This window comes from Fringilla coelebs (assembly GCF_963513975.1).
Source record: "Fringilla coelebs genome assembly, chromosome: 4".
NCBI classification, from domain to species: domain Eukaryota; kingdom Metazoa; phylum Chordata; class Aves; order Passeriformes; family Fringillidae; genus Fringilla; species Fringilla coelebs.
The window spans coordinates 3,088,291-3,112,201 of record NC_140032.1 but is presented as its reverse complement, the minus strand read 5'-3'; the positions used below and the strand labels follow the sequence as shown (position 1 = coordinate 3,112,201).

The window sequence follows — 23,911 nt, the reverse complement described above, 5'->3', positions numbered from 1 at the left end:
ACTACAGGGCTGTCAGTCAAGTGACAGGAGCGGATCACCTGAGTGCCTTCACGCAGCACCAACAGGGCAATCAGAGGATCTGGAGCAGCCAGTGTGAGTTTGTGACATGCAGGTCCTGCCTGACCAGCCTGATCTTCTGTGACAGGGTGACCTGTTTTGGCAGGTGAAGGAGAGGCCGTGGGTGTGTCTTTCTGGACTTTGGCAAGGCCTTTGACACCACGTTTTCGTGGCAGGGGCTGAAGTCATCCTCCCTGGAGGGATTTAAAAGCCATGAGGATGTGGCACTTGAGGACCTGGGTTAGTGAAGGCCTTGGCAGTGCTGGGTTAGCCTTAGACGGCTTTTCCAACCTAAACGATTCCATGATTCTGTGATTTTATTATCCCCTCAGAGGATTAATCCCACCACTAATGCAGCTTTTCACTCACAAAGCGCTTTAGAGGAAGTTGTGCCAGGAGAGTGCTTGGAGAGAGAAACTGAAAGTGCTGAGCAGGAGGCAGCTGCCCTCCTGATTGCAGCCTCTCCCAGCCTGCGCAGTAGGAGTGAGTTTCCCAACTTCTTGGTTTATGGGAGTATTTCAGGGAAAACACAAGAGCTCCGTGGCCGTGCAGCTTCCCAGGCGTGAAACCAGGGCATTTCAGCTCTCCCATTGCTTCTCTGAAATCCAGGAGGAGCAGCCCGGCAGGTAAGAAAGGGGGTGAAGCCAAATTACCCGTCAGAACTGGGTTGGAGGCTCAGATTCTCCCACCCAACAGCATCAACTACAACAAATCCACCCGAGTGGATCGTGCCTCCCGCTGACCGGGGCTCTCGGATTGTAGGGATCGAGTTAAACTTCTCTCCACGCAGAGCTTTGTCCCGAGCAGGCAAATATTTCCTCGGCGCTTTAACGACTCCCATTTTCCTATTGTTCCCTGTAAAAACCCGTCGCCGGGCTAGGCTTCCCCCGAGGCAATTTCCTGTCTCTGTTCAAACGAAGCTGCGGGGTTGGGGTTTTTCTTTGGGCTTTTTAGTTGAGAAGTGTTGGATTAGACCCGGTGTTTTGCTCTCTTGGCGTGTGAGATAAAATATAAGGCTTTTGGAGGCTGTGGTGGTGTTGGCCATCTGAAGTGGGATGGGATTGTGTGATGTTGGGTTGTTTCAGGGCTGAATAAATTGGGATGAGCTGGCTGGAGCCTGTCTGGTGTTGCTCTGCTGGGTTGGGAGTCTGTCACCTGAGCCCTGCACCCCAGTTTTGCTTGGCATTCACACCAAAAGACCCTCACCGTTGTGTTGAGCATTGTTTAGGGGTGGCACCTTGGGAGTAAAAGCAGGAAAAATGGATCATTTTCTTAACTGTGGCTCTGCCTGAGGGATGCTGAGCTGTCATGTATTTCTGACCATTTTTGGGGCTTCCTCCTTGTGTCCTCCTCCTCCTGAAGCATCTTCCCCATGCAGCTGCCAGTCATGCAGCAGGAGGAGCAGGTCGAGGAGGCGATGGGAAAGGCCTGGGATGTGTTGCAGCCAGGGGAGAGGGATGGAGCTGCAGACAGGCCTGACATCAGGTGGTTTATTCCAGCCTGCGATGCTAAAGCTGGGAGCAGGAGTGTGCAGGGAGTGGGGAGATGGGACTGCAATGGGGATGGGGGTATTCTCCCAAAGCCAAGAGAGAATTTGTGCCTAAAGACTAAAAATTATATGGTCCTGCAGAAAAATGGGCTGGAGAAGAGGGATTCTGCTGCTGTCCTTTCAGGCAAACCCCTCCAAAACAAGGGGTTTTAAGACAAGCTTAATTGTGGGCTGGTTTATACTGAGGTTGAAACTTGAGTCCCTTTAGGTTTCTTCTTTGGATGGAATTTAAAAGAGGAAAGAAGTAAGCACTGACAAAAGTTGTGTTTCTTTCTTAGAAAACTTCTGTTTTCTAACAAAAGTTATTTTTCCTCTCCAAAGGATCCCTTGAATCCTTTCTGCTCCCTCTAGGTTTGATTTATCTCAGCTCTTGATGTTCTGAACTGGCACATCCAACTTAGTAACAAACTGCTTTATATCAAACCACAGATTGCACATTGCCTGCTTCATCTTCTGAATAAAATAATTTATTCTTCAATATTATGAATCACTCATTGTGAGGGTAGCTGCAGATCCCAGTCTGTTTCCATGAGGGTGCCATGTTATATTTTCCTTGTTAACCCAGGTCCTTACCACAGAGCTATGTGGATGAAGGCTGCTGTGTAGCTGGGCACAACTTGGGTTCTGTTGCTCAGAGATTTTTCTCTTTTTCTTACTATTAAAATGATGTTTTCCTAGGCCAATGCAGAATAAGTGAGGTGGTTGGGATGGATATTTTTTTATAGCTGAAGCATCCATTTCCATAAGAGTTGGAGCCCAAAGATGAGTTGTGAAGCCCTGGCAGGTTGCTTGCCCAGGATGGGATCCTGTCTTGAGCCTACTGTGGATGGGCTGATCAGGCTTGCTTTGGATACCCACATCATTCCAGACAACCCTCTGCAACACTGGGCTGGAAATCCCCCCTTTTCACCCCAAAACCAGCCCAGATGCAGATTTCTCTGTGAGGACTCGCTGTGTGGCGGCCACCTCTGTGGGCTGCTCCGTGCTTTTGTTTACATCTGGTAGAAAACTTCTTAAATTTCCTGGCAAGGGAGTAATTCTAATCCCTTTCAATGAGATCAAGGGATTAGTGTCTCAGATGCTTATAAAATTGTGAGGATTAGCCAAGCCTCCCCCCCATTCTTTCTATGCCACGTAACGTCATCGCCGCGTTTTAAAAGGGGATCTCTGTGCTGTTACCAAGAGCTGAAGCAATTTCTGGGAGCCTCTGCGAATCCAAGCATTTAAAAACCATGTCTTCATCCTCTCCCTTGCTCCCTCTGGATTTTTGTGCAATTTTTAGGGTGTTTTTCTCTTTTCTTCCAGCATCTCTGGTACCAAACCACGGTAGCTGTTCAAGCAGATACGCTGGGTTTGCGTGGCTTGGCTGCGTTGCGGCGCCCGTGCAGGTAAGTAGGGAGCTGAGCCCGAAGTTTTCCTTCACAGAGACTTGCAGATTCCCATCTTGAGAGGACCAGATCCCAAAAAAATGTAATTTCACGAGTTTGCCCCTCATTTCAAAGGATTTGGTCTTTTCTGGGCCGACGGGATGCCCTCACCCCAACTGTTGGGAGCAGGATGAAACTCCACACACCCACATTCCTGCATCCTCTTAATTACAACCTGCACTTTCATTAGGACTTGCTGCCTAACCAGCTCGCAGGGAGCTGACAGGGAGGAGGGTTTAATTCAAACCCTGTTGCCTCTCCCCTCAGGGCAGTTTTTAAATGCCTTTTTTCCCGGGTCGATGGCTTCGTGGTCGCTTGACCTGTGTGAGCAAAGCGATCCCGAACTGCCGAGTGGTAGAAGCTCGGAGCCAGGAATTCCTGGCCCCGACCCAGTAGAGTTTCAGAGGCAAGCTTTTAAATATATACAAAGACAAGCTCATAATTTCCACTCTACTAATGAGGCCACAGCGTTTTCATTGAAATGTGCCAATAGGCGCCGTGGTGGTATTTTAGCAGCCTTGTACTGTGAATCCAAATGTGATTTAACATGGCAGCCCCCGCAGAGCCGAGGAAAACCGGCTTCTCCCGCTGAATTTCAATGATGCTGCTCAGCAGCACCTCCCAAAAATCCCCTCCGTGGTGGGACCTCTCCTTGTGTTTCATCCCTACAAAGCTTTCCCCCCCCACGTTGGTGAAGGTGGGAATGGGTTGGGAAAGTCTTAATTTAAAGCCTGGGTGTAACAGATGTGTGGCTGGCTGGTGCGAGGCGGCGATTTAATAACCGGGCTGGCCAGAAATATCTTTAAATTGTAATAAAAAAATGGAACGTGAGGGCTCCAGACATCGTGTTCTCTCTTGACCTTTAAAAAGCCACTTGAAGCTGCCAGCCTGCTCGTTGCTAAGCCACCTCCTTAGTGCCACTCATATATTTTCCCTTCTAGTAGGCGATTCAGCACCCAGGAATTCGTGGAGATCTGACAGTAAACTGTTACACGAAATTCCCACTGGTGGTTTTTAACTTTGTAGCCTTGAAGCATTCAGAAAATACTTAACAGGTTTTGTTCAGTCAGTTGCAAAAAAAATGTAAATTTTAAGTAACTCACAAAAGGTGTTTAGTTTGGTTTGCTTTTTTATTTTTTAAACAAGTTGTGCATCAGCAACACAGCTGTAAATTGGCATTTTGCTTATTTAGGACTCAATTTTTGAGGTACTGCTGTAAGAAGCAGCATCCCTGGCAAAGGAGGGGTGTGGGCAGATGGTGTTGAAAATTAACACCTGGTTGTCCATCACCTCCTGGTTACAGACCCCTGGGGCATGGGTACACCTGGATTTTAGAATCACAGAATCCTGGAGTGGTTTAGGTTGGAGTGGCCCTTCAAGGCCATCTCATTCCACCCCCCTGCCATGAGCAGGAACACCTTCCACTAGACCAGCTTGCTCCAACGTGGCCTTGAACATTTCCAGGGATAGGGCATCCACAAACTCTCTAAACAACCTCTGCCAGTGCTTCACTAAGGTCCCTCCATTTTCTGCACCCCACTAAGGCCAGGCCATGATTCCAGGAGAATAGGAAAAAAGGATGGTGACCCATGGCATCACCCCAGATGCTGAGACTGTAAGAAAGGAGGACATGCATTTGTTGGTTGGTGAATGTTTCTCTCCAAGCACCTCGCTTGGTTGTGCAAGTCTGGTTGTGGAAAAGTTCCATTTTCTATTTCCAACTAAATTTTGAGGGGTTTTCCATCCTTGCAGCCACCTTTCTTGTGGCAATCCCATAGAGGTGAAGCAGTTTTTGTCCTGTTTCCATATGACTCCCAGGAGGTTTTTTTGCTGGACTCTGTAAAGTGTTGCAAAACCATTCCAGTCTCTGTTAGCAAGGGAGAAGGAATGATTAAAAAAAATGCTCCCCTAAATCCCAGTACTTGGGTCAAAACCAGGAAAGGGTGGACTGTCTGTGCAGCTCATTTTTTGGAAGTATTAGGAAAAATTGGAAACAGCAGTGACGTGGCATTGGTGTGAATTCCCAGCAGGCTGGGGTTTGGGATTGTCTGGCTTTTCCTGAAGCCTTTTTCAGGCTGTCAGGATTGTAAAATACAAACCTGGCTGGATCAGAGGGGGCTTGGGGGAGTGGCTGCTCCATGGGATTTGTTTAGGGACACTTTTTTCCCTGGTATCCAGTCACCAGCTTTTTCACTCTTCTCCATCCAGCTACCTCTTCTCAAATTTTACCTCAAATGTAAATGGTGCAATTAAAAGGGTCCACAGAGTGCATTCCTGAGGACTGAAAAGCAGGATCCAGGAGCAGAGAGCAGCAGCATAAAGAGGAATTCTTCCCTCTCTGGCCTCATGCTGCTTTTCCACCACAAGGCTTTACAGCCATCTGGATCCCCTTTCAGATTATGCCCCCCCTCACAAAAATCCATAACCTAGCAACCTTATTTAGTGTCAGCCAGATCATTCTGCCTTCCTGTTCCCAAATTGTGCTTGGCTCTTCCAACTGCCTTTATAGGATGGCTGCTGGCAGCTGTGATCCCATCACTGCTTCAGGGTGCCCATCTCCAGCAGGGTTTTGTAGGATTATGGATCCCTGTGTGTTGCACTGGTCATTATTTTTTTCCTTCATTAAATGAGTTTAGGAAATGGGGGAAAAGGGGTTTAGGAAGTTGCTTAATCCATCTGCTTCGCAGTATTAGAGTGGAGAAGGCAAGTTGCTCTTTGGCTCCATGGAAAGTGATTGGTTTTGGTTTAGCCTGAAGATGTCTTGATCAAAGTGGGATTTATTTCTTTTTCTTCCAGTTGTGATATTTTGGGAGTCCCCATTGCTTCCCACAGCTCTGTGTCATCACCCAGGAATTTTCAAATTCCCTGGAGTCTTTAACACCAATTTCTCTGCTCTGACCCTTCAGCTGCGTAGGCTGAGTGTTTCTCATGGAGTTTCCAATTTGTGTTCCCCAAGGAACCTGTTTATTGGGGAACACTCTGAACGAGGAAAACCTACCACAAATGAAGGTGGGAGATTATTCCCACTTGCCTGTGCTCTCATTGCTCTTTTTGGGCTAAAATACACCCAGATTTAATAATGTGTCCCACCACCATCAGCCCATAAAGGGAAGTGATGGATCCTGCCTCCTCTTTTCACCTCAGGAGTACAAAGAGGGCTGGGGGCAGGAGGAGGCAGCAGCACATCCTTTCCCACCACACTTTTGGGAGGAAGAGTGAGCTCACCAGGTCGTGACGTTGGGACTGCATGCCAGGAAAAGGGGGGAAAAAATAATTACAAATCCCCAAGGCCAAAGGGGAAAAATTCCTCAAGTGTTATTTCATCTCTGAGCAGTGAATTGAGCTGTCCTTGGGCAGCTCATGTGAGCCTTTCTGAGCAAGGCTCTGCCAGCTCTGCTTCAAGCCCTCCTGGGAAGTGATTCCCAGCTCTCATTCCTGATGGGAGCTCAAGCAAGGCTCTCCTCCAAACTCTGCTTCCCCCTCCTCCAGACTGTATTAAATCATGCTATTGATTTAATTTTTTTTTCTATTTATTTTTGCCTGTTTTCCTGGAACTTGCAAAATCAGCCCTGAGCAAACCTCTGGTTTGCTTTTCCAACAGTGCTGGGAGAAAGAACTTGACTTTACAGTGGGTGATGGGAGCTGCAGCTGACCCATTTCTGCACGTTTCCCTGCCAGTGGTAGCAAAAACATTTTCCCACTTAAAGGTTCTCTTCAGTTTTAAAGGTCTGGGATTAATTGTTTCTTTAACTGCCTGGAATTCAGAAGGGCTTGCTGGAAATTGCAGCAGTACAGTCGTGCTGCCGGATGTTGCTTTCCTTAGACTTTCCTATTTTTTTTCCAATTGCTTTATTGTGATGTCACATCACTTTCTGTGTCCCCTGCCCAGAGGCAGTGGAGAGGGTTAAGTTTTGTGTTTGGTGTCAGCCAGCTGGGGAGCACAGCCAGGAAATTTCCTGATTCTAGTTCAAAAAAAGCATCGGATCCGCTCTCAGGGAGGAGGGATCAAAGGTCCGAAGCCCTTTGTCTTGGAGGTCAGTTTGGTCCCTTGGATGTCCAGGCACACAACAAAAACCCACCAGCACCCCCAAACCTGCAGGCAGCCAAAATGGGTGAAACAAATGAGTTTTTGTACTGTTTGACACCCAGAAGTTCTTTCTGTTGCTGTGATGGTGCTGCATCAGCCCAGCCAAGCTTTGCTGGGTCCTAGTACAACTCTGCCTGTGGTGTGAGGGATCTGTTGGGTTGTTCCCTCTTCCCTTATCTATAACCCTGCCAAGCTTTGCACCATCCCTCACGCTCCTCCATTCCCTGCCAGGTTTGTGGAGTGAAGGATCTGGGCCAGGTTGGCTGCTCGGAGCTGGCACTGGATGTGGCATCCCCATGGTAGCATGGTAGCTCTTTGAAATTGCATCGTGCCAAGAGGTTTTGTTTTCCCCTCATACTCAGTCCTGTTGTTCCTTGGTTTTGGACAGCAAAGGCCATCACTCCTGGCTGGAGCAGCACTGAGTTTTCCCCTGCTCCATGATGCAGCTGCGTGGCATCTCTGGGGCGATGGCGATGCTGGTTTGGGGCTGGCTCTGCAGCTGCCTGTGATTTTCCCATCGCCACGCTGCGGATCCTGGCCCTGGACCAGCTCCAGAGACAGAGCTGAAGGAAATTCCTTCCAGCTGCTTGAGGTCAGGGCTTCGCTTTGCTTTTGGGGTCCACGAGGGGGATTTTTTGCCTGCAAGTTAAATGAGGGCGTCTCTGGCTGCTGCTTCTTAACACCTGGAAGAATCTTTTTCTTTTAAATATTATCCCGTTAGTCACAGCCATTAAATAACCTTCCTCTTGTAGAATCATTCCATGGAAGAATACCCTGCTTTGCAACACAACTTGGGCTGTTTCAGAAAGGTCTTGTCAGCTGCTCCCAGTTTAACTTTCAACCAGTTAATAACGCTTTTGGTTAAACCTGTCTGAAACACGTTGCGAAACGCCTTTGAAACTCGAGACGCCGTTCACGCCCGCTTGAAACCTTTCCCATCGATAAAATATTCCAGCTTGGAGTTTGGCCACAGCTTAGCATTCACTTTTCCCTGAGATTCATGATTTCAGGCCTGCCTGTGTCTGGCTCTGCTGGGTGTTTGAAGCTCCTGGAGATGGATTGGCTTTGCCAGCCTGGCCGGTGGGATGCCCAGACCACCAGCTCCATCCAGTTAATGGCTGAGGAGATTCAGTCTGAGTTTGCTTTGAACCCCTGTGGAGAAAGTTGTTTGTCTTGAAAACATCAAGTAAATCCCTCTAAAAACAGGAGTTTATTTACAACAGCAGAGGCAGAAGCCACCGCTCCACCCAGCATGTGGGCTGTATTTAGGTGTGAGGATGCACAGCACATGCATGGCCCCTTTATGCACTGATGTTATAAATAAATAATAATAAATTTTTTTGGAAAAGGACAAGCAGCTCCTTTTAATAAGTAAAACCCTGAGAAGGAGCACACAGTTCCAATCCATGTGGCAAAGCAGCAGGAAAGCAAAAATCTGCAGCTTTCAGCCACTTAAAGTGGCATCCCTGGCGTCACCCTGTGGCTTCAGGGACCACAGCTCAGCCTTACTCCCCTCCTCCTCCCTGCCTCAGTTTCTCTACCTATGAGAAGACAATTGCATGCTGTATTAATCCCTGTGAGATCTCTGAGGAACGTTCCTGGTACGAGGTTGGCCCCACGTATTAAGGGCTTGCTGTGCCTCTAATGGGGATTAATTTGGGCCGTGGCTTGGTGAGGTTTACCTTTCACAGCCCAACTGTAATCAAAGCCTTGCCACGCTGGAGCTCGCTGACCTGTGACACTCCCTTCCTTGGCTGCTCGATGGGCCATTAACCAGCACTTTGGCTTTTAATTAAAGCTGGGTTTTGTCCTCCTTGGAGAAATGTGGATGTGTTTGGCCCCACGTTGCTGAGTCATTGGAGAGTGTAAGGAAGGAGATGTGGAGCTCAGGTTGTTCTGCCATTTGTGGCTCTCTATATCCCGGGACAAAGAACCATTGTTCTTTGCTATTTTTCACAGAATCATGGAATTACAGAATCTTGGAGTGATTTGGGTTGGAAGGGGCCTTAAAGCTCATCTCATTCCACCCCCTGCCATGAGCAGGGACACCTTCCACTATCCCAGTTTGCTCCAAGCCCCATCCAAGCTGGTCTTGAACACTTCCAGGGATCCAGGGGCAGCCCCAGCTTCTCTGAACAGCCTGTGCCCCCCATCCCAGAGGTTTCAGGGACCTTTTGGGGGCCATGGATGCCCCACAAGCATCATCTCCCTGCTCTGAGATGCCTTGACCATGGAGAGAGCAACAGGGAGGCTTTTGTTCTGCACCAGAAACTTTTCATCCTTCTTTATGGCTCCTTTTTTATTTCTTTTGGCTGTGCCCTTGCAAATCTGTAGCAGCTTAAAATACAGTTCCCTCCCCCCCACTCCCCTTAAAAAAAAAACAAAAACCCCGAAGCTTGGCTGCTTGAAATCATCAGATTTCACTGAAGTCTTTTAAAGTTAACAGTTTCCTGGATCCTGGGCAGACTGACTGATTTTTCCCCTTTAACCTCCGTGTTTTTTGCTGTAACGTTTCTCAGCTGTTGCAGCAGGAGGGAGGGAGGACCAGGGCAGCTCCAATGTGGAGAAGGTTATTTCACACGGGGGTTGGATGAATCTGGTGTGGGATTCCCTGGATTTGCACCACAGGGGACAGAAGGGTTGTCCCCAGGAGGCTGAGCCCCCACGACATGGCTGGCAGGTAGGTCATGGCTGCATCCTTTTGGGGCAAAATATTATGAAAGTGGTTCCACTGGAGAGGATAGTGGGGTGCTGGGGTTGGTCTGAGCTCTGTTTCTGCTGACTCTTTATTTGCTGAGGGCTGTGATGGTTCCTAGCTGTGCTCATGGATGTGGGGACTGCTGCAAGAGCAGCACAGCTCAGATGCACATGAGCATGAGGAATTTTTCTGGCTTCATGGGATTTGCTGCTCCAAATGCAGCCTTGGATGTTCCTTACCCATGGAATCTCTTAGTGGGATTGCTGAGAAGAGCATCACAAGTTAAAAGAGTTGTAAAGGGAAGAAAAGCTGCAGTCCAGTGCTGGTTGGTTTTGTTGTCTGTCCTCCAAGAGTTGTTTCTGCTTCCTTGCAAAATGTCACCTGGAGCTTTCCCAGACTGAGGACGTTTCTCTGGGGTGATTGAGGAGCTGGAGGCAGCCAGCCTTGGCCAGAGGCAGTGATTATCAGCACGAGGGTGAGGTGGGGCAGCATCCTGCAGCCGAAACATCCTCGTGCCACGAGCGTGAGGAGCCCCTGACCCCTCCCAAGTCCCAAATCCCTCTGACCCAGCGGGACTGAAACCCAAAGGCAGCCCCACGACTCCGAGCTGCGCATTAACTCCGCCGGAGCTGGGAACAAAGGTTTGGGGGCTGGATTGGGCTTTTTAAAATTGATTTGCAAAGCAAACCAGCTCAGCTGAGCGGAACAGGCGTCGGTGGAGGAGCGTGAGCTGCCTCCTGGGTGGTTGCTGGGCTATAAAATCCCATCCCCACCAGCGCTGGCAGGGGGACGTGCCGGCTCCCCGAGCTCTCGGAGCGTTTCCACGTTGGCCAGGAGAGGTTCTGAACATGCGTGTTGGTCTCTGGAGGCTTTAATCAAATCCAGGCTTTACCAGAAATCGCCTCGAAACTTCCAGCAAGGGAGGAAACTGAAAGCAGCGGGAGCAGGGAGGCTCCCAGGCGGGTGTTTGGGGCTGGCAGGGATGTTGCCTTCAGCAGGGGGACAGTCCCGGTGAGGCAGCCAGGATGAGAGGTGAGTCTGCTCCCCGTGGGAAGTCAGAGGAAAGCCCACAGGGTTTGGCAAAAAAGGGGACTCAAGGGGGAGAGGAGATGTGGGAGTGAAGATGCTGCTTGAAGGGGCTCTCAGAGGACACTTAGATTTTAAAGCATCACTCCCTGGCATGTGTGGGTTCAGATCCTGCAGTTTCCCCACCGTCTTCCCACCCTGTGCAAAATGAGGAGCTGTGCAATTACTGCGCCGTGGAAAACTCCCCGCTCCAGGGGAGGGTTTTGTTATCCCTTGGTGGTTTTATTTGGGAAACAGGGCTCAGACTGCAGGTACTTTCCTTGCTTGTAAAACTTCATCACACGTTGCTCTCCCGTGGGCAGAAGGGAAAACAAGGTGTATTTTTAACTTCCTTTTCTAAGCTGGGGGCAGGGGAACTTTATGCCTGGCCAACAACGGTTGTGATCGTCTGAGGGCGAATGGTTCAGAGAATGATAGGAAGATAAGACATAATAAATAAGAGCTATTAAAATCCTGGGGGAGAGGATTTGCTGAAATTGTTATCCCAGACAGCTGCTCAGGGTTTAATTGGGGCTCTCCAAGGGGAGGGAGGTTTTGGTCACGGGTCCCAGACGTGGGACATGACAGCCAAAATTTCTGCCTCTTCCTCTTGGCCGCCTCTCGCTGGTGCCTCGGGGCTTTCCTGGGGGGAAGGAGCCTGGGGCTGTGCTGAGGAGTAAAGCTGAAACCTGCAGAAGTGCTCTTAAACCACCAAACCTGCGTCTCAGATGGGAAAACAAACAAAGCCTCCTTTACAGAGTCCATAGTCTCCCCATAATTTCTCTCAGAGGCACTGCTGTGTGTCCTGGGAATGTCCTTGTCCTCTTCCTTTTCACCTTTGATGATTTTGGTGCAGGATTTCTATGGAATAAGGAGTCAGTCTTAGAAACCACTGGAGGGGAAGGGAAGGCAAACTTGCTCCAAGGCTTCCTGGCTGCTTTCAGTATTTTTACCAAGTTACTGTGGGGTTTGAGGGACGCTGGCTGCAGCTGGGGCTGCTTGGATGCAATTCCCACCCTCCATCTCATCCAGTGTTTAACTTGAAGGATGATGTGTGAAAGGAAAAGACCTGGAGGAGAAGCTCACAGTGGGAGAAGGAAAATCCCAGCCCCAGCTGATCCAGCCCTGCTTTGTTTTCAGGGTTACCAAGATGGGAACTTGGTTTTGGGCAAGGAGGAGTGGATGAGTGAGAAGTCACACATCCATCCTCCCCACATCCATTCAGGGGGCCCACTGGTCTGCAAAGTGCATCCCTAAGGAATGTCACATCCCTGTGTTTTCTCCCTGTCTCCACAGCCTACCCATGAGCTCAGACTTCCAGCATTACAGTTTCAGGATGCCGAACATCGGGTTCCAGAACCTTCCTCTCAACATATACATCGTGGTTTTCGGCACAGCCATCTTCGTCTTCATCCTCAGTTTGCTCTTCTGTTGCTACTTGATCAGGTAAGGGAATATTGTAAGGGAATGTTCCCCAAGAGCTTCCCTGCTTCCAGGCCCATCACTGATCCCTCCATCCCAAAAAGAGGATGGCAGCTTCTTATTTCCTTGGCAGCACCGATTTCCTTGACACATTTTATATCGACCTGATGTCCCACAAAGCAGTGACATTATCCACTTAAAACCAAGAGATACATATTTGCTACTAAAGGTATGGAATTGTGGTCAGCTTCTCCAAAAATGTGGAAAGGGATGTTTCATGGTCCCTGCTTTCTGCTTAATGTTTCAACAGATTTCCCTCTGTAATGAGTAACTCGTGTCCTGCGTGCCTAAGGAATGTTTAATACCTGCTCCGTTGCTTATTGAACACAAATTGCTCCTTCAACGGCACAGTTTGGAGATTAATGATGCAGAGTTCATGTGTTAATCTGAGCAATGGGGGAGTAGGATGGCAGGGTGAAAGGTTGTTCCTGTTTGGGGCTTGTTTTAATTATTTTATGGGCCATTGGGGAGATTGTTGGGCTGCTAATTGGGAGGAGAAACTCTTCCTGACAGAGGGAAAAGGAGGCAAGTGGGGAAAAACCACAGTGCCTGAGAATTGAGGTGGTGATGGACATGAGTTGTGCTGATAACCCAGGATGTGAGGCTGGCTGTGCTTCAACCTGTGTCTGGGAGCAGAGGTCATCTTCAGCAGTGTTAGCCAAAATTCTGCATTCCCAGAGCTCTCATCTCCAGCTTTTCCATCCCCTTTCCTTCCCCTCTGTCTTCCCAGCTGGCCCCAGCTCCCTGCAAGCTGTGCATCCATCATGTCCCTTCCCCATGTTCCTGTAAAACAGGTACCCAGTCTCTCCTTGCACCACAGCAGCCAGTCCCACCAGGTTATCTATCTAAAGGTTGTTGAAAGTATTTTATCCTGCTCTTGTAGACCAGGGAAATGACATTTCAATGTCAACCTTCTAAGCACTTGATAATTCCCACCCATTTTCAGTTCTGTATGAAGCAAAACCTCATAAAACATGCAGACAAGCCCAAACCCAGGTTTTTCTGAGGTGGGATTTGGGCTACTTGGACATCATATCTTAATTTTTATCCCCCACAATTCTGAAAATTGTGTTTTGAATGTGTATGAAATTAGACCAGAGGTGTTCAGGGGGCTCAAGGACTTGTTTTGCTCAGGTGGAGCTCGAGTCTATATGGCTCACTTAGAAAATTGCAGAGGTGTTTGGACTTTGGGAGTATTTTCCTGGGCACTCGCTGGGTGTGTTATGCCCCAAAGAAGGAATAACAAGGAGTAATGTCTGGAAGGTCAAGCCAGAAAATCTTTAAATTTAGAAGCTGGAGGCGTGTTGTAAGAGAGAGAGGGTGAGTAACTGGTGAGAGAAGCCAGCAAGGAAGTGGCAAGTCCTCAGTCTCCTCACATCTTTAAATCAAGACCAAGGACCTTTCTGGACGAGACGTTTTGGCTCCTGTTCCCAAAGTGCTATTTAGCAACCCATGATAGATGTGGAGTTGGATTAGGTCATCCAGTGATCCCTTTATAGCCCAAAACCCTAGAGAGACTCTACAAATGGCTCTTCAGCCCTCCTCCCTCAGCTCTTTTATTGGCACAACAGAACCAAAACAGGATCCTCCAGCCCCCATTGGGGAGGGTTTTTGCTGTGCTGTGGGTTTTAGCTGGGCCAGTGTCCCAGGAGCATCCACCTCCACGGAAGCTGCTCTGTAATCTCAGCTCATCTGGGATATAAAAGTCTGAATTTTGGAAGCATTGTAGGTGGACAACAGGATGAGGACCACCCACCTGCAAGGGCAGAGAGACCAACAGAAGGACAGGGTGGTCCCCACCAGAGCTCCAGGGCTCTGCTTCCATCCATGGGGGTTCTTTGCAGGTAACAGCAGCTCCTGGTTTTCCCATAGGTGCAGCATCAACACAGCCCTTCCTCTCCCTCCTTTCCCATAACTCCACATCTCCAAGTATTTGGCAAACACCAAGCAAGGCTCGTGACACCACCCTCAGGCTCTGGTTCTCATTTCCTGCTCTGGATCAGAGCAGCCCCTGCAGCTCTCCCCACATCCCCAGCTGGGGAGGCATCCAGAGTGTGGAAGAGCCAATATCAGGTGTATTTACCCCAAATCACAGAGCTGATGGCATTAAATAAAAGATGTGCTGGGAAAGGAGAGGACATGGGCTGTGCTCTGCAGCTGTGTCAATACAGGCTGTGCTGCCTGCTCCAAGGGAAGGAAAAGTGACATTTTTAATTGGATTGGCTGAAAACAAGAGTCCAGTTTCACAACAAAAGTCATCATTGCCTGTGTATTGTTCAGGTGAACCTTGAGCTTTTCTGGTGCTGCAAACCACTCAGGTCAGAGCTCAGGTCCCTCATGGCTGCTGCCTCTGCTTGGCAAAATTACAGATAAAAAAGGAAGAACAAGGAAATGAGATTTTGCAGGCAGCTGGTCGTGTCTGATCTCTGGTGAATTAATGAAAGTGAAAAACTCATGTTGCCTTTGGTCCCATAAAACCTAGTCCAGAAGGATGCTGAGCTGAGCAATGCCACCCCCACTGTGGGTCAATTCTGCAGCATCCTCTCTCTGTGCTTTGCTGTGGATCATCCAGGGCTCATCCCTGCCCAGCCTGGAGCAGCTCAAAGTCTCTGGGAGGCTCAGGGTACACAGCACCTAAAAAGTATTTTTTTTTAGGGTTATTTCCTTCTGCATTCAGACCTGCCAGGAGCCAACACTGTGGTTGGGTTTTGTGTTCAGAGAAAGGATTGGAGCTGGGGAAGGGTCTGGAGCCCCAGGAGGGGCTGAGGGAGCTGGGCAGGGGCTGAGCCTGGAGCAAAGGAGGCTCAGGGGGGACCTTGTGGCTCTGCACAGCTCCTGCCAGGAGGGGACAGCCGGGGGGGTCGGGCTGTGCTCCAGGGAACAGGGACAGGAGGAGAGGGAACGGCCTCAGGCTGGGCCAGGGGAGGGTCAGGTTGGATATTTGGAAAATTTCTTCACCCAAAGGATGGTCAGGCATTGGCACAGCTGCCTGGGGCACTGTTGGAGTCTCCATCCCTGGAGGGATTTAAAAGCCCTGTGGATGTGACACTTGGGGACGTGGATCTGTGGTGGCCCTGGCAGTGCTGGGGGTCTGGATGATCTTAGAGAGCTTTTCCAACTCAGACAATTCTGTGATTCCATGAAGAGCCCAAGGAGCCTGGCTGAGCTGGGGACAGCAACAAAATGATGGGATAAAAAGCCAATGCCCAGGGCCTCTCTTCTCCTTCTACTATAAAGCATCTAAGATGGGAATCTCAGAGGTAAACCTGCTAAACATTTTTCCTCTGCAGTTTATCCCCATAGTTGTTCACGTGCTGTAGGTGATTCAGTCACCCAGAGAAGCAGGGAGCTCCCACTCCTGCAGGAAGAGATCCCAGAGCCCAGGAGAGGCAGTTGTTCCTTCAGGGAGGGTGACAGCACACAGGATCAGCAGCCAGGCACTGTGTGGTCCCTTATCTTGGTCATACATCTGCCAGGAATTCCTGGGGAGTCACAGCACTTGACATGAGATGGATGGAGGGAATAGCGCTTGCCAGGATCCGGGGTCTCCTCACACAGCTGCACCACCAGCATCCATCTGGCCCAGGATCCTGGCTCAGAGAGCAAGGAGGAGCAGGCTGAGCTCGCACGCTTCAGCACCAGATGTGCTCGTGCTGCTCCCCAGAACCTCCAGGGAGGAGGGTTTGCTTTTGGGAAAATCTCCCTGTCTAGCTCAGCACCAGCCCAGGGCATTGCAGATCCGTGCTTCCTGGCACATCCACAGCCAGCTGGTCACTTCTTCCCCACCACTGCTCTGTGCAAACCCAGGGCACTGGGAATATTTCTCTGTCTGCTCTGGGGTGACCCCCAGGGCAGCACTGACTTTGACCCTCATTCATGGAGAAAGTTTCCCAGACCTCAAGATAGACTGAAATTCACAAAAGTGTGAAATAGATTGTAGAGAGCAGTGTAGGTGTATCACTTGGTGAGAAATTGAGGTTTTGGGATTTTTAGTGTGTTGTGGATGGAAGCAAGATGGAGGGCACAGGGTGTCATCCTGGGTTTATTCTTCATTTTGCTGCTTCTTCCTTCTTCTCCATGGGTCTGGGTGGCATTTTGTAATTGGGCAGAAAAGTCCCCATTGCTCTGTGGGATCAGTTATTGGGTTAAAAGGGAAAATAATCCAGGTGTCAGTTCTTAATTGGATAGTTTAGTCTTAAAAGCCCTTGGAACGAGAGATTGTTGGCCATTTTGTGCCTTCTAATGAAAAGCTGCTGCACTCACAGTAGTGAGGCTGTTTTACTGATAAGAAATAATAAACACTTGAGTCCAGACATGAATTACCGTCTCAAGTGCCTTCAATCCTGACCCAGAGAAACCAACGTGGTACCTCCACCACTGGTCCAAAGTGCTCCAGTGGCTTTGGCTCATGGGGGCCAAACCCTTGGTGGCCACTCAGTGCTCCATCCAGAGGGATGCTGCTTCCCATTCCGGGCCAGTTTTCCCTTCCTGTGGTCTCCAGCCTGGCTTCTCCCATCTGTGTTTCATAACCGCCTTCCCAGCCCCGGATCCCTGCGGGTCGGGCCGGTTTCATCCTGTTCCCTCTATTGTTCCTGCATCTTCTGCTCATGTTTCTGTTCAGGGTCACTGCCAGAGGGATGAGACCCCAGTCTCCTCCTCCTTCTCTTCCTCCTCCTCCTCTCCTCCTCCCCCCTGCCTGCTGCAGTGTTTTCCAAGGTTCTGCAGGCGGGTTCCTGCCAGCCAGCATTGCTGGAGCAGGAGGGATGGCTGCCTGTGAAATTTGGGACTCAGGAGCTTTGTGCATCTCTCCCTGCAGCATCCAAGTGCATTTTTACCCATCCCTCACCTTCTAAGGCCCACAACATTTTGGGGGAGGGTGTCAGACATAAGGAAATACTTTTCCATCCCACTTTTATAACTCCCCCACTGCAGTATGGCAGGGTTGGAAAATCCCCAGAAGCTCAGGTTGAAGCAGCCAGGGATTTCAGACAGCCCTCAAAATATTTTTGCAGAATAGAAATTCCAGGCAAGGGGGTTTCCTATCTGAAATCACTTGGGGCTGGTTGGGGAAAATATTCCTGTGGCTCTCTAAGCCTTGCAGCCACACATTGACTCTGTATTGAAAGTCCTTGGCCAACTCTTCAGCCCTGGGGACTTCCCTCCTGAGTTTTCCAAGCACTTTATTAAATGCCATGTCTGGTAATGAGAGGCAATATTGGTTATTTTAATTTTAAGTGTATTTATTTTAGGAGCATAATGGGTTTCTCCAGCCAGCAGATGCCTGTGGAGCACTCTGCTGGCTCTGACTCTGGAGAGGGGAGGCTGGGGAGGGAGGGGATGGAACCAGCACTTTGCTTGTGGCCTTAAATTCCTGCTGGACTTCCCATTGCAGCAGGTGTTCTTGGAACAGGCCCATCCCATTCATCTCCATTCCTCAGTTTGCTCCAGGAGTGGATGTGGTTTGATTGATTTTAGAATTGAGGATAAAGCTGAGTTTGAGGAACCCAGTGCAACATGATGGGGGCTTTGTGGGAAACCTCTGGGCAGGGTCTCCTTCCCTGTCCCTGCTGGAGTGGGAGCAGGGCTTTCCTCAGGTCTGAACCCCCATGCCTTGAAAAATGGTGCTGCATTCAGTGTTGGAGTTGTTGCCAGCAGAAGTGGTTGGAAACTGAGGGAATTTATGGCAGACTGTGATTTCCTCACCCACTTCTCTGGCTTTAACCATTTGGTTGATGTGTGCTTGGAAAATCAGGGAGGTCAGAAGAGGGATAAGGGAGGAGTTGTGTGCTTTGGGATGGAGACATTGCCCTGCCAGCAACAGGGAAAGCTGGATGTTGCCTAAAGATGTCATTTCCTGTGGCCATTCTCATTTCTGAAATAAAAAATGTAAAATATGACATGTTAAAGCTGGGAAGGAGGGAAGTGGAATGTTTGAGGTATTGCAATAATCCTGGTTTTTTTGCCTGACCTCACATTTCTCCCTGGTTTCATTGCAGGCTCAGGCATCAGGCACACAAAGAGCTTTACGCCTACAAACAGGTGAGATGATTCTCTAACTTCTTTTTCCCTTCCCTTCTCCTTAGTGCCAAATCCATCCATTTTTCTCCTGCTTGGGAGGTTTCTGGCCCTCAAAGGGCAGTTGTAACACCTAGGCCAATCTGTCCCTGCTGATTTTATTGTCCCCTACCAGCTGGGCCCCCCAGACCATCCCTCACCTGCTCATCCCCAAGTCTCCCAGATTTCCACTGAGGTCCTGAGCAGTGGGAACATCTCCACCTCTTCAGCCTCACCCACTGCACAGCAGTGATGCCATCACTCCCCCAGTCACCAAACTTGGATTTTGTGGGGTCTGCATCTGCTCCCAGGGTTGGATCTGGCTGCTCCAAATCCCTGAAGCCACAGGGCTTTTCCAGGGAGCAGCTCCATGGCAATCCCAGTTCTTCCGTGCACCCACCTGCACTCACCAGTTGAAATAAACCCAGCCCAGGGGTGGGTGTCAGGCTGCTGCTTCCATGTGCTGTTTTCTCCAGGATTTGTGGGATTTTCTGCCTCTGACCCCTTGATCTGTGCAGGAAGCTGGGTGGAGTTGGGCTGAAAGCACACAGTTGTCCTGCATTTATAGCCCTCTCCAGGTGCTCAGCTTGGATAGAGGAAAAATGAAGTGGAGGCTTAAATTTGGGAGGAAACCTCCTGGATTTGGTCCTTGTGGTTTTATCTTTCCCCTCCTCCTGTTCCTGCACAGGGCCCCTCGTGCTCCCTGGCTGTACTGGGTTTACTGGGGGGTTTCCAGTTCTACTGGGACACTCAGTGGGATCCCTCTGTGGAGATTTTTCCTGGGAATGCTGATGGCAGAAGCTCTGTCCTGACCCCAGCTCTTTGCCTTGCAGGTCATACTCAAGGAGAAGGTGAAGGAGCTGAACCTCCATGAGGTGAGCACATCCTGGGGCAGCAAAAGCTCCCTCACCCTCCTCTTCCTCACCCTGGGGAGGGGGCAAACCCTCAAATTCAGCTTCACTGGGAGCAGAGCATGCAGCCAGCTGGGCTTTGGAAATGGGGAAAGATCCTGTGCAAAAGTCTGGATGAAACTTTCTCTCTCCTGTCTCCCCTTGGCTTTTCCTGCATTGTTATTATTTATTGTGTTCTTATCACAATGATAAGAAGCCGTGGATAAGGAGAGGCCAAGGCTGTCTGGGCCGTGTATAAACAGTGTCCCTGAGCAGGGACGTCCCCTCTGGCCCTGCCAGTCGGGGTGTGACAATTCCCAGCACAGCTTTGGGCGGGGAAAGCTGAAATCAGGATAAACACCTCCCCCGGCTCCTGCAAGAGGCAGATCCCTCCCCGCCCCCGAGAGCTCAAGCACCTTCCTTTGTCTCCGTGGCCTTCCAGGCGTTTTGGGGCTGAGCGTTTCTATTCACAGCCCATTTTTCCTGATGAATTTGAGCAGGAATCTGCTGAAATCCCACGTCAAAGCACGGCCTGGATTGATTTATTTCTCTAGAGATAACAAAAATGCCCACCCACATCCGGACATGAGGCTGCTCATCTGCTCAGCACCAGCTCCAGTGGTTTCTAAACCACAATTTATTTTATTTTAATCCCCTGAGCAGAGCCCATCCCACGTTTTAAGCTGACCCTCCACTCCCCACAGCCCCCAGGGTAAATCCCAAGGGCCCCGGGGTTGTGAGCAGTCCCTGTTGCAGGCCCCAGTTGCTGATCCACTCCCTTTAAACCGACCTGCAGAGGGGTTTTTGTCAGCACACAGGCTTCAAAGCACTTCCTGGGGTGAGAAATAGGTTGGAGGAGGGATTTGGGAATGTGCCAGAGCCAGGAATGGCCTCAGTAACCTCAGCCCTCCTCCTCCACCTCTGTTCCCAGCTGTCTGCAGCTCCCCCAGATTTAGGGAGGACGAGGCCTCTGTGGGGAAGAGGACAGAGCTGTTCAAGCTCTTCCCTGGGATTTGGAAAAGCCTGGAAGGGTTTAGCTCAAAAAGATCCCATTTTGGGCATTTGTATTTTGGCATTTGCAGGCAGTGTTTCTGGAAAGCAGAGGAGGGGGCGGGAATTTTCCAACGGGACGGGGCGGCTGCCCGGAGCCCTGCAGAGGGAAAGCTCCCACCCAGCTCTTCCCTCCCTGGCTCTGCCTCTGGTTTTCCCCTTTTCCCATCATTCTGCCTCTGCCAGGCCCTGGGGGAGCTCAGGATCTGTGTTACCCAGGGGGTGACCCCAACAGCTGCACCTTGGCCCTGCTGCACTGAGAGATCCCAGGCCAGGGAGGCTGGGAAAACCACCCAGGAATATCCAAAATCCCCTGGGATATCCAAAATGAGTCAGGAGGAATTGGCTGTGAGGGTGAAGGAGGTTTGGCTGAGAGAAGAGCCAGCAGCTTTCCCAGCCCTGGGACAGGCATGGCAACAATCCCATTGCCTTTTCCTCTTGCCAGAGGTGTCCCTGTGGATGCAGCCAGTCCCAGGAGCAGGCAGCAGCGTGGATCCATCCCCCTGCACCCCAAAGCCTCCAACACGTCCCAGCTCTGGGGCTGTTCCCTGGAGGCTCCGTGGTCCCTTCCAGCAGGAAAGGGAGACCTGAGCCTTAGCCTGTGATCCTGAGGCTTGGGCAGCAAAATTTGGGAAGGCTTTAGGGAAAATTTCATTCCTTTGAGGGTGATAAGGCCCTGGCACAGGGTGCCCAGAGGAGCTGTGGATCCCTGGAAGTGTCCAAGGCCAGGCTGGACAGGGCTTGGAGCACCCTGGGATAGTGGGAAGTGTCCCTATCCATGGCAGGGCGTGGCACTGGATGGTTATAAGGTCCCTTCCAACCCAAACCATTCCATAATTCCATGATTTTAGCCATCTGCTAGTTTTGATTTGCAAATGTTGCTCCCTGAGCACTGACATTCCCTGTGTATCCCACCCCTGCAGATCTGTGCCGTGTGCCTGGAGGAGTTCAAGCCCAAGGACGAGCTGGGGATCTGTCCCTGCAAACATGCCTTCCACAGGAAGTAAGTGGGGCCATCCCACCCCATCCCACCCCATCCCACCCCCATCCCAGGGCAGGAGGGGCAGGAAAAGGAAAAAGGGGCAGGAAAAGCCCCTTTGGATCACCTGGGGCACGTGGAGCAGCTGCAGAACTGAGTGACAGTTGTAGGATGCCCCATGCTGAGTCAGCACTTGGCCTTGGTGATCCTCATGGATCCCTTCCAACCCAGTCTGTAATTCCATGAAAAATGTAAAAATATATATTTTATATAGGTGTGGTTTATATAAAGCAAACCCACTAAAATTTATGAATAATAATAATAATTTATATAACAGTACTATATAATATTCCATATGCTAAAACTACAGCATATCCTACTAGATATTATAGACATTTTTATATTCTTTGAATGTTTATATACATATTTTAATATATATTTTTATATTATATCTTTTGCATATTTATACATTTATATATACACTATACTATATCTATTATATATAATGTATATCACACAGTAGATATATATTTTATATAATGTATATATTAAATATTTGTCTGTGTATACATTTCTATATACACATTACTATATATACTGTACATACTATATAAAACTATATATAATATATTACATTATATATAGTATATAACATAATACATAATTATAGATAATACATAAAATCTGTAATAGTATATCAGTTATTCACATAATTTTTATTTTTCCATACACATTATATACATGATTGTGTATTATTGGTATACTATTTACAGATTCTGTGTTTATAATTTCACAGGCACTTTATATATTTTGTTTATTTTTGGTAGGTGTATACATTTTTTATCCCTATTATATAAATATAAAATATAAATATAACCTATAAATATAAATTATATCTGAAACATATCTATACAAAATCCCTGTATATAAACACAGAGAACCTCCCCCAAAAAATCCCATAAAACATAAAGGCACCCAAATGGTGAATTAAAAGCTGGGCAGCAGCAGCAAAGCTCCAGGGCAGGGTAAAGGGGCTTGGGGGGATTTTTACAGCTCCACATCAATGTCAGGTGTCCCCACTGATGTCAGATGTGTCCCCAGGGATGTCAGGTGTGTCCCCTCCAATATCAGCTGTGTCCCCAGTGATGTCGGGTGTGTCTCCATCAATGTCAGGAATCCCCAGTGATGTCAGGTGTGTCCCCACTGATATCAGCTGTGTCCCCAGTGATGTCAGGCATGTCCCCAGTGATGTCAGGTGTGTCCCCATCAAAGTCAGGTGTGTCCCCACTGACACCAGGCATGTCCCCAGTGATGTCAGGTGTGTCCCCACTGACACCAGGCATGTCCCCAGTGATGTCAGGTGTGTCCCCATCGATATCAGCTGTGTCCCCATCGAAGTCAGGCGTGTCCCCACTGACACCAGGCGTGTCCCCAGCAATGTCAGGCACGTCCTCGCTGATGTCACGTGTGTCCCCACTGACGCCCCGTGTCGCGGTGTCCGCAGGTGCCTCATCAAGTGGCTGGAGGTGCGGAAGGTGTGTCCCCTGTGTAACATGCCGGTGCTGCAGCTGGCGCAGCTGCACGGGAAGCCGGACCCGGGCCCTCCGCAGGGGCCGCTGCCCGGCTCGCAGAACATCGTATAGAAATCCCTCCCGGGCCGGGCCCGGCCCGCGCCCGCCCGCGGCGCTCGGACACAACCAAAGCACTTCGGCCGCAGCTGAGCGGCCCCGAATCCCGCCGGGATGAAGCCTGGACTCGGATCCTCCGCCAGGGCCAGGAGGGGACTCGGCGTCCTCGGCACGACATCCTTCTTCCAGCACCTCCCTTCTCCAGCCCCGCGGCCGCCGGGAAGCGGCGCGGCGGCCCCGGCGAGCTCCGGCACCCGCTGCCCCCGAACGCGGGGCGGGCCCCGAGCGTCGCGGCCGGTTCTGCTCCCTCCTCTTCGCCTTCGGTTCCTTTGCCTTTGCGGCTCCCAGCAGGAAAGGGGGTCTCTCCCCCGGAGTCGGGTGTCCCCTCGGCACGCGGTGTCACCCCCGGTGGTGGCCGGGTGGGGTCTCCCGGGTTTGGATTTCCCCCCGCCCTCTCGAGGGTGGCTGCCCCTCTTCCTCGGCTACCTCAGGGGCCTGGAGCTCCTGTCAGGGGCACCATCCCGGCCTCAGCAGCAGCGAGAGCCACGGCGTGGGGGGCAGCGGCAATCCCGGCCTTTGGGATCATCCCGGCGCTCCCAGCCGGGCTCTCTGGGCAGCGGTTCCCCTTGCCAAAACACCCAAACCCCAATCGGCGCCTGGGGGAAGCTGGGCCGCCCCCGGCCCCTCCGAGCAGGGGATTTGGGTGTCCCCCGCCATCCTCGGCAGTCGCATTCCCGGGGTGGGGGAGGGGGGTGTCAGTATTACGGCAGCGGCTTTCCCGGGGGCAGGGCTGGGGGGAAAAACCCTCCCCTCCCCTCCCAAAAAACCCGGGACTGTTTATGGAGCGTGGAGCCTCATAGACGTGTTTGTACACTACAAATTCTGCAGCAGAATATTTTTTAAAACATTCGCTGGTTTTGGTTTTTTTGGTTTTTTGGTTTTTTT

At 50.2% G+C, this 23,911-nt stretch overlaps 1 protein-coding gene across 1 annotated transcript in view; it reads left to right on the top strand.

Annotated features, from left to right (window-relative positions):
- Positions 1–23,691, top strand: part of RNF24 (ring finger protein 24) — a 29,378-nt gene extending 5,687 nt beyond the window's left edge. Inside the window, exons 2-7 of the mRNA XM_084204495.1 lie at positions 2,912–2,994; positions 12,180–12,329; positions 18,362–18,404; positions 19,253–19,294; positions 21,283–21,362; positions 22,843–23,691. Of these exons, the coding sequence (XP_084060621.1) occupies positions 12,187–12,329; positions 18,362–18,404; positions 19,253–19,294; positions 21,283–21,362; positions 22,843–22,981 (447 nt within the window). The 5' untranslated portion in view covers positions 2,912–2,994; positions 12,180–12,186 and the 3' untranslated portion in view covers positions 22,982–23,691. The remainder of the gene's footprint in view (positions 1–2,911; positions 2,995–12,179; positions 12,330–18,361; positions 18,405–19,252; positions 19,295–21,282; positions 21,363–22,842) is intronic.
- The last annotated feature ends 220 nt before the right edge of the window (positions 23,692–23,911 follow it).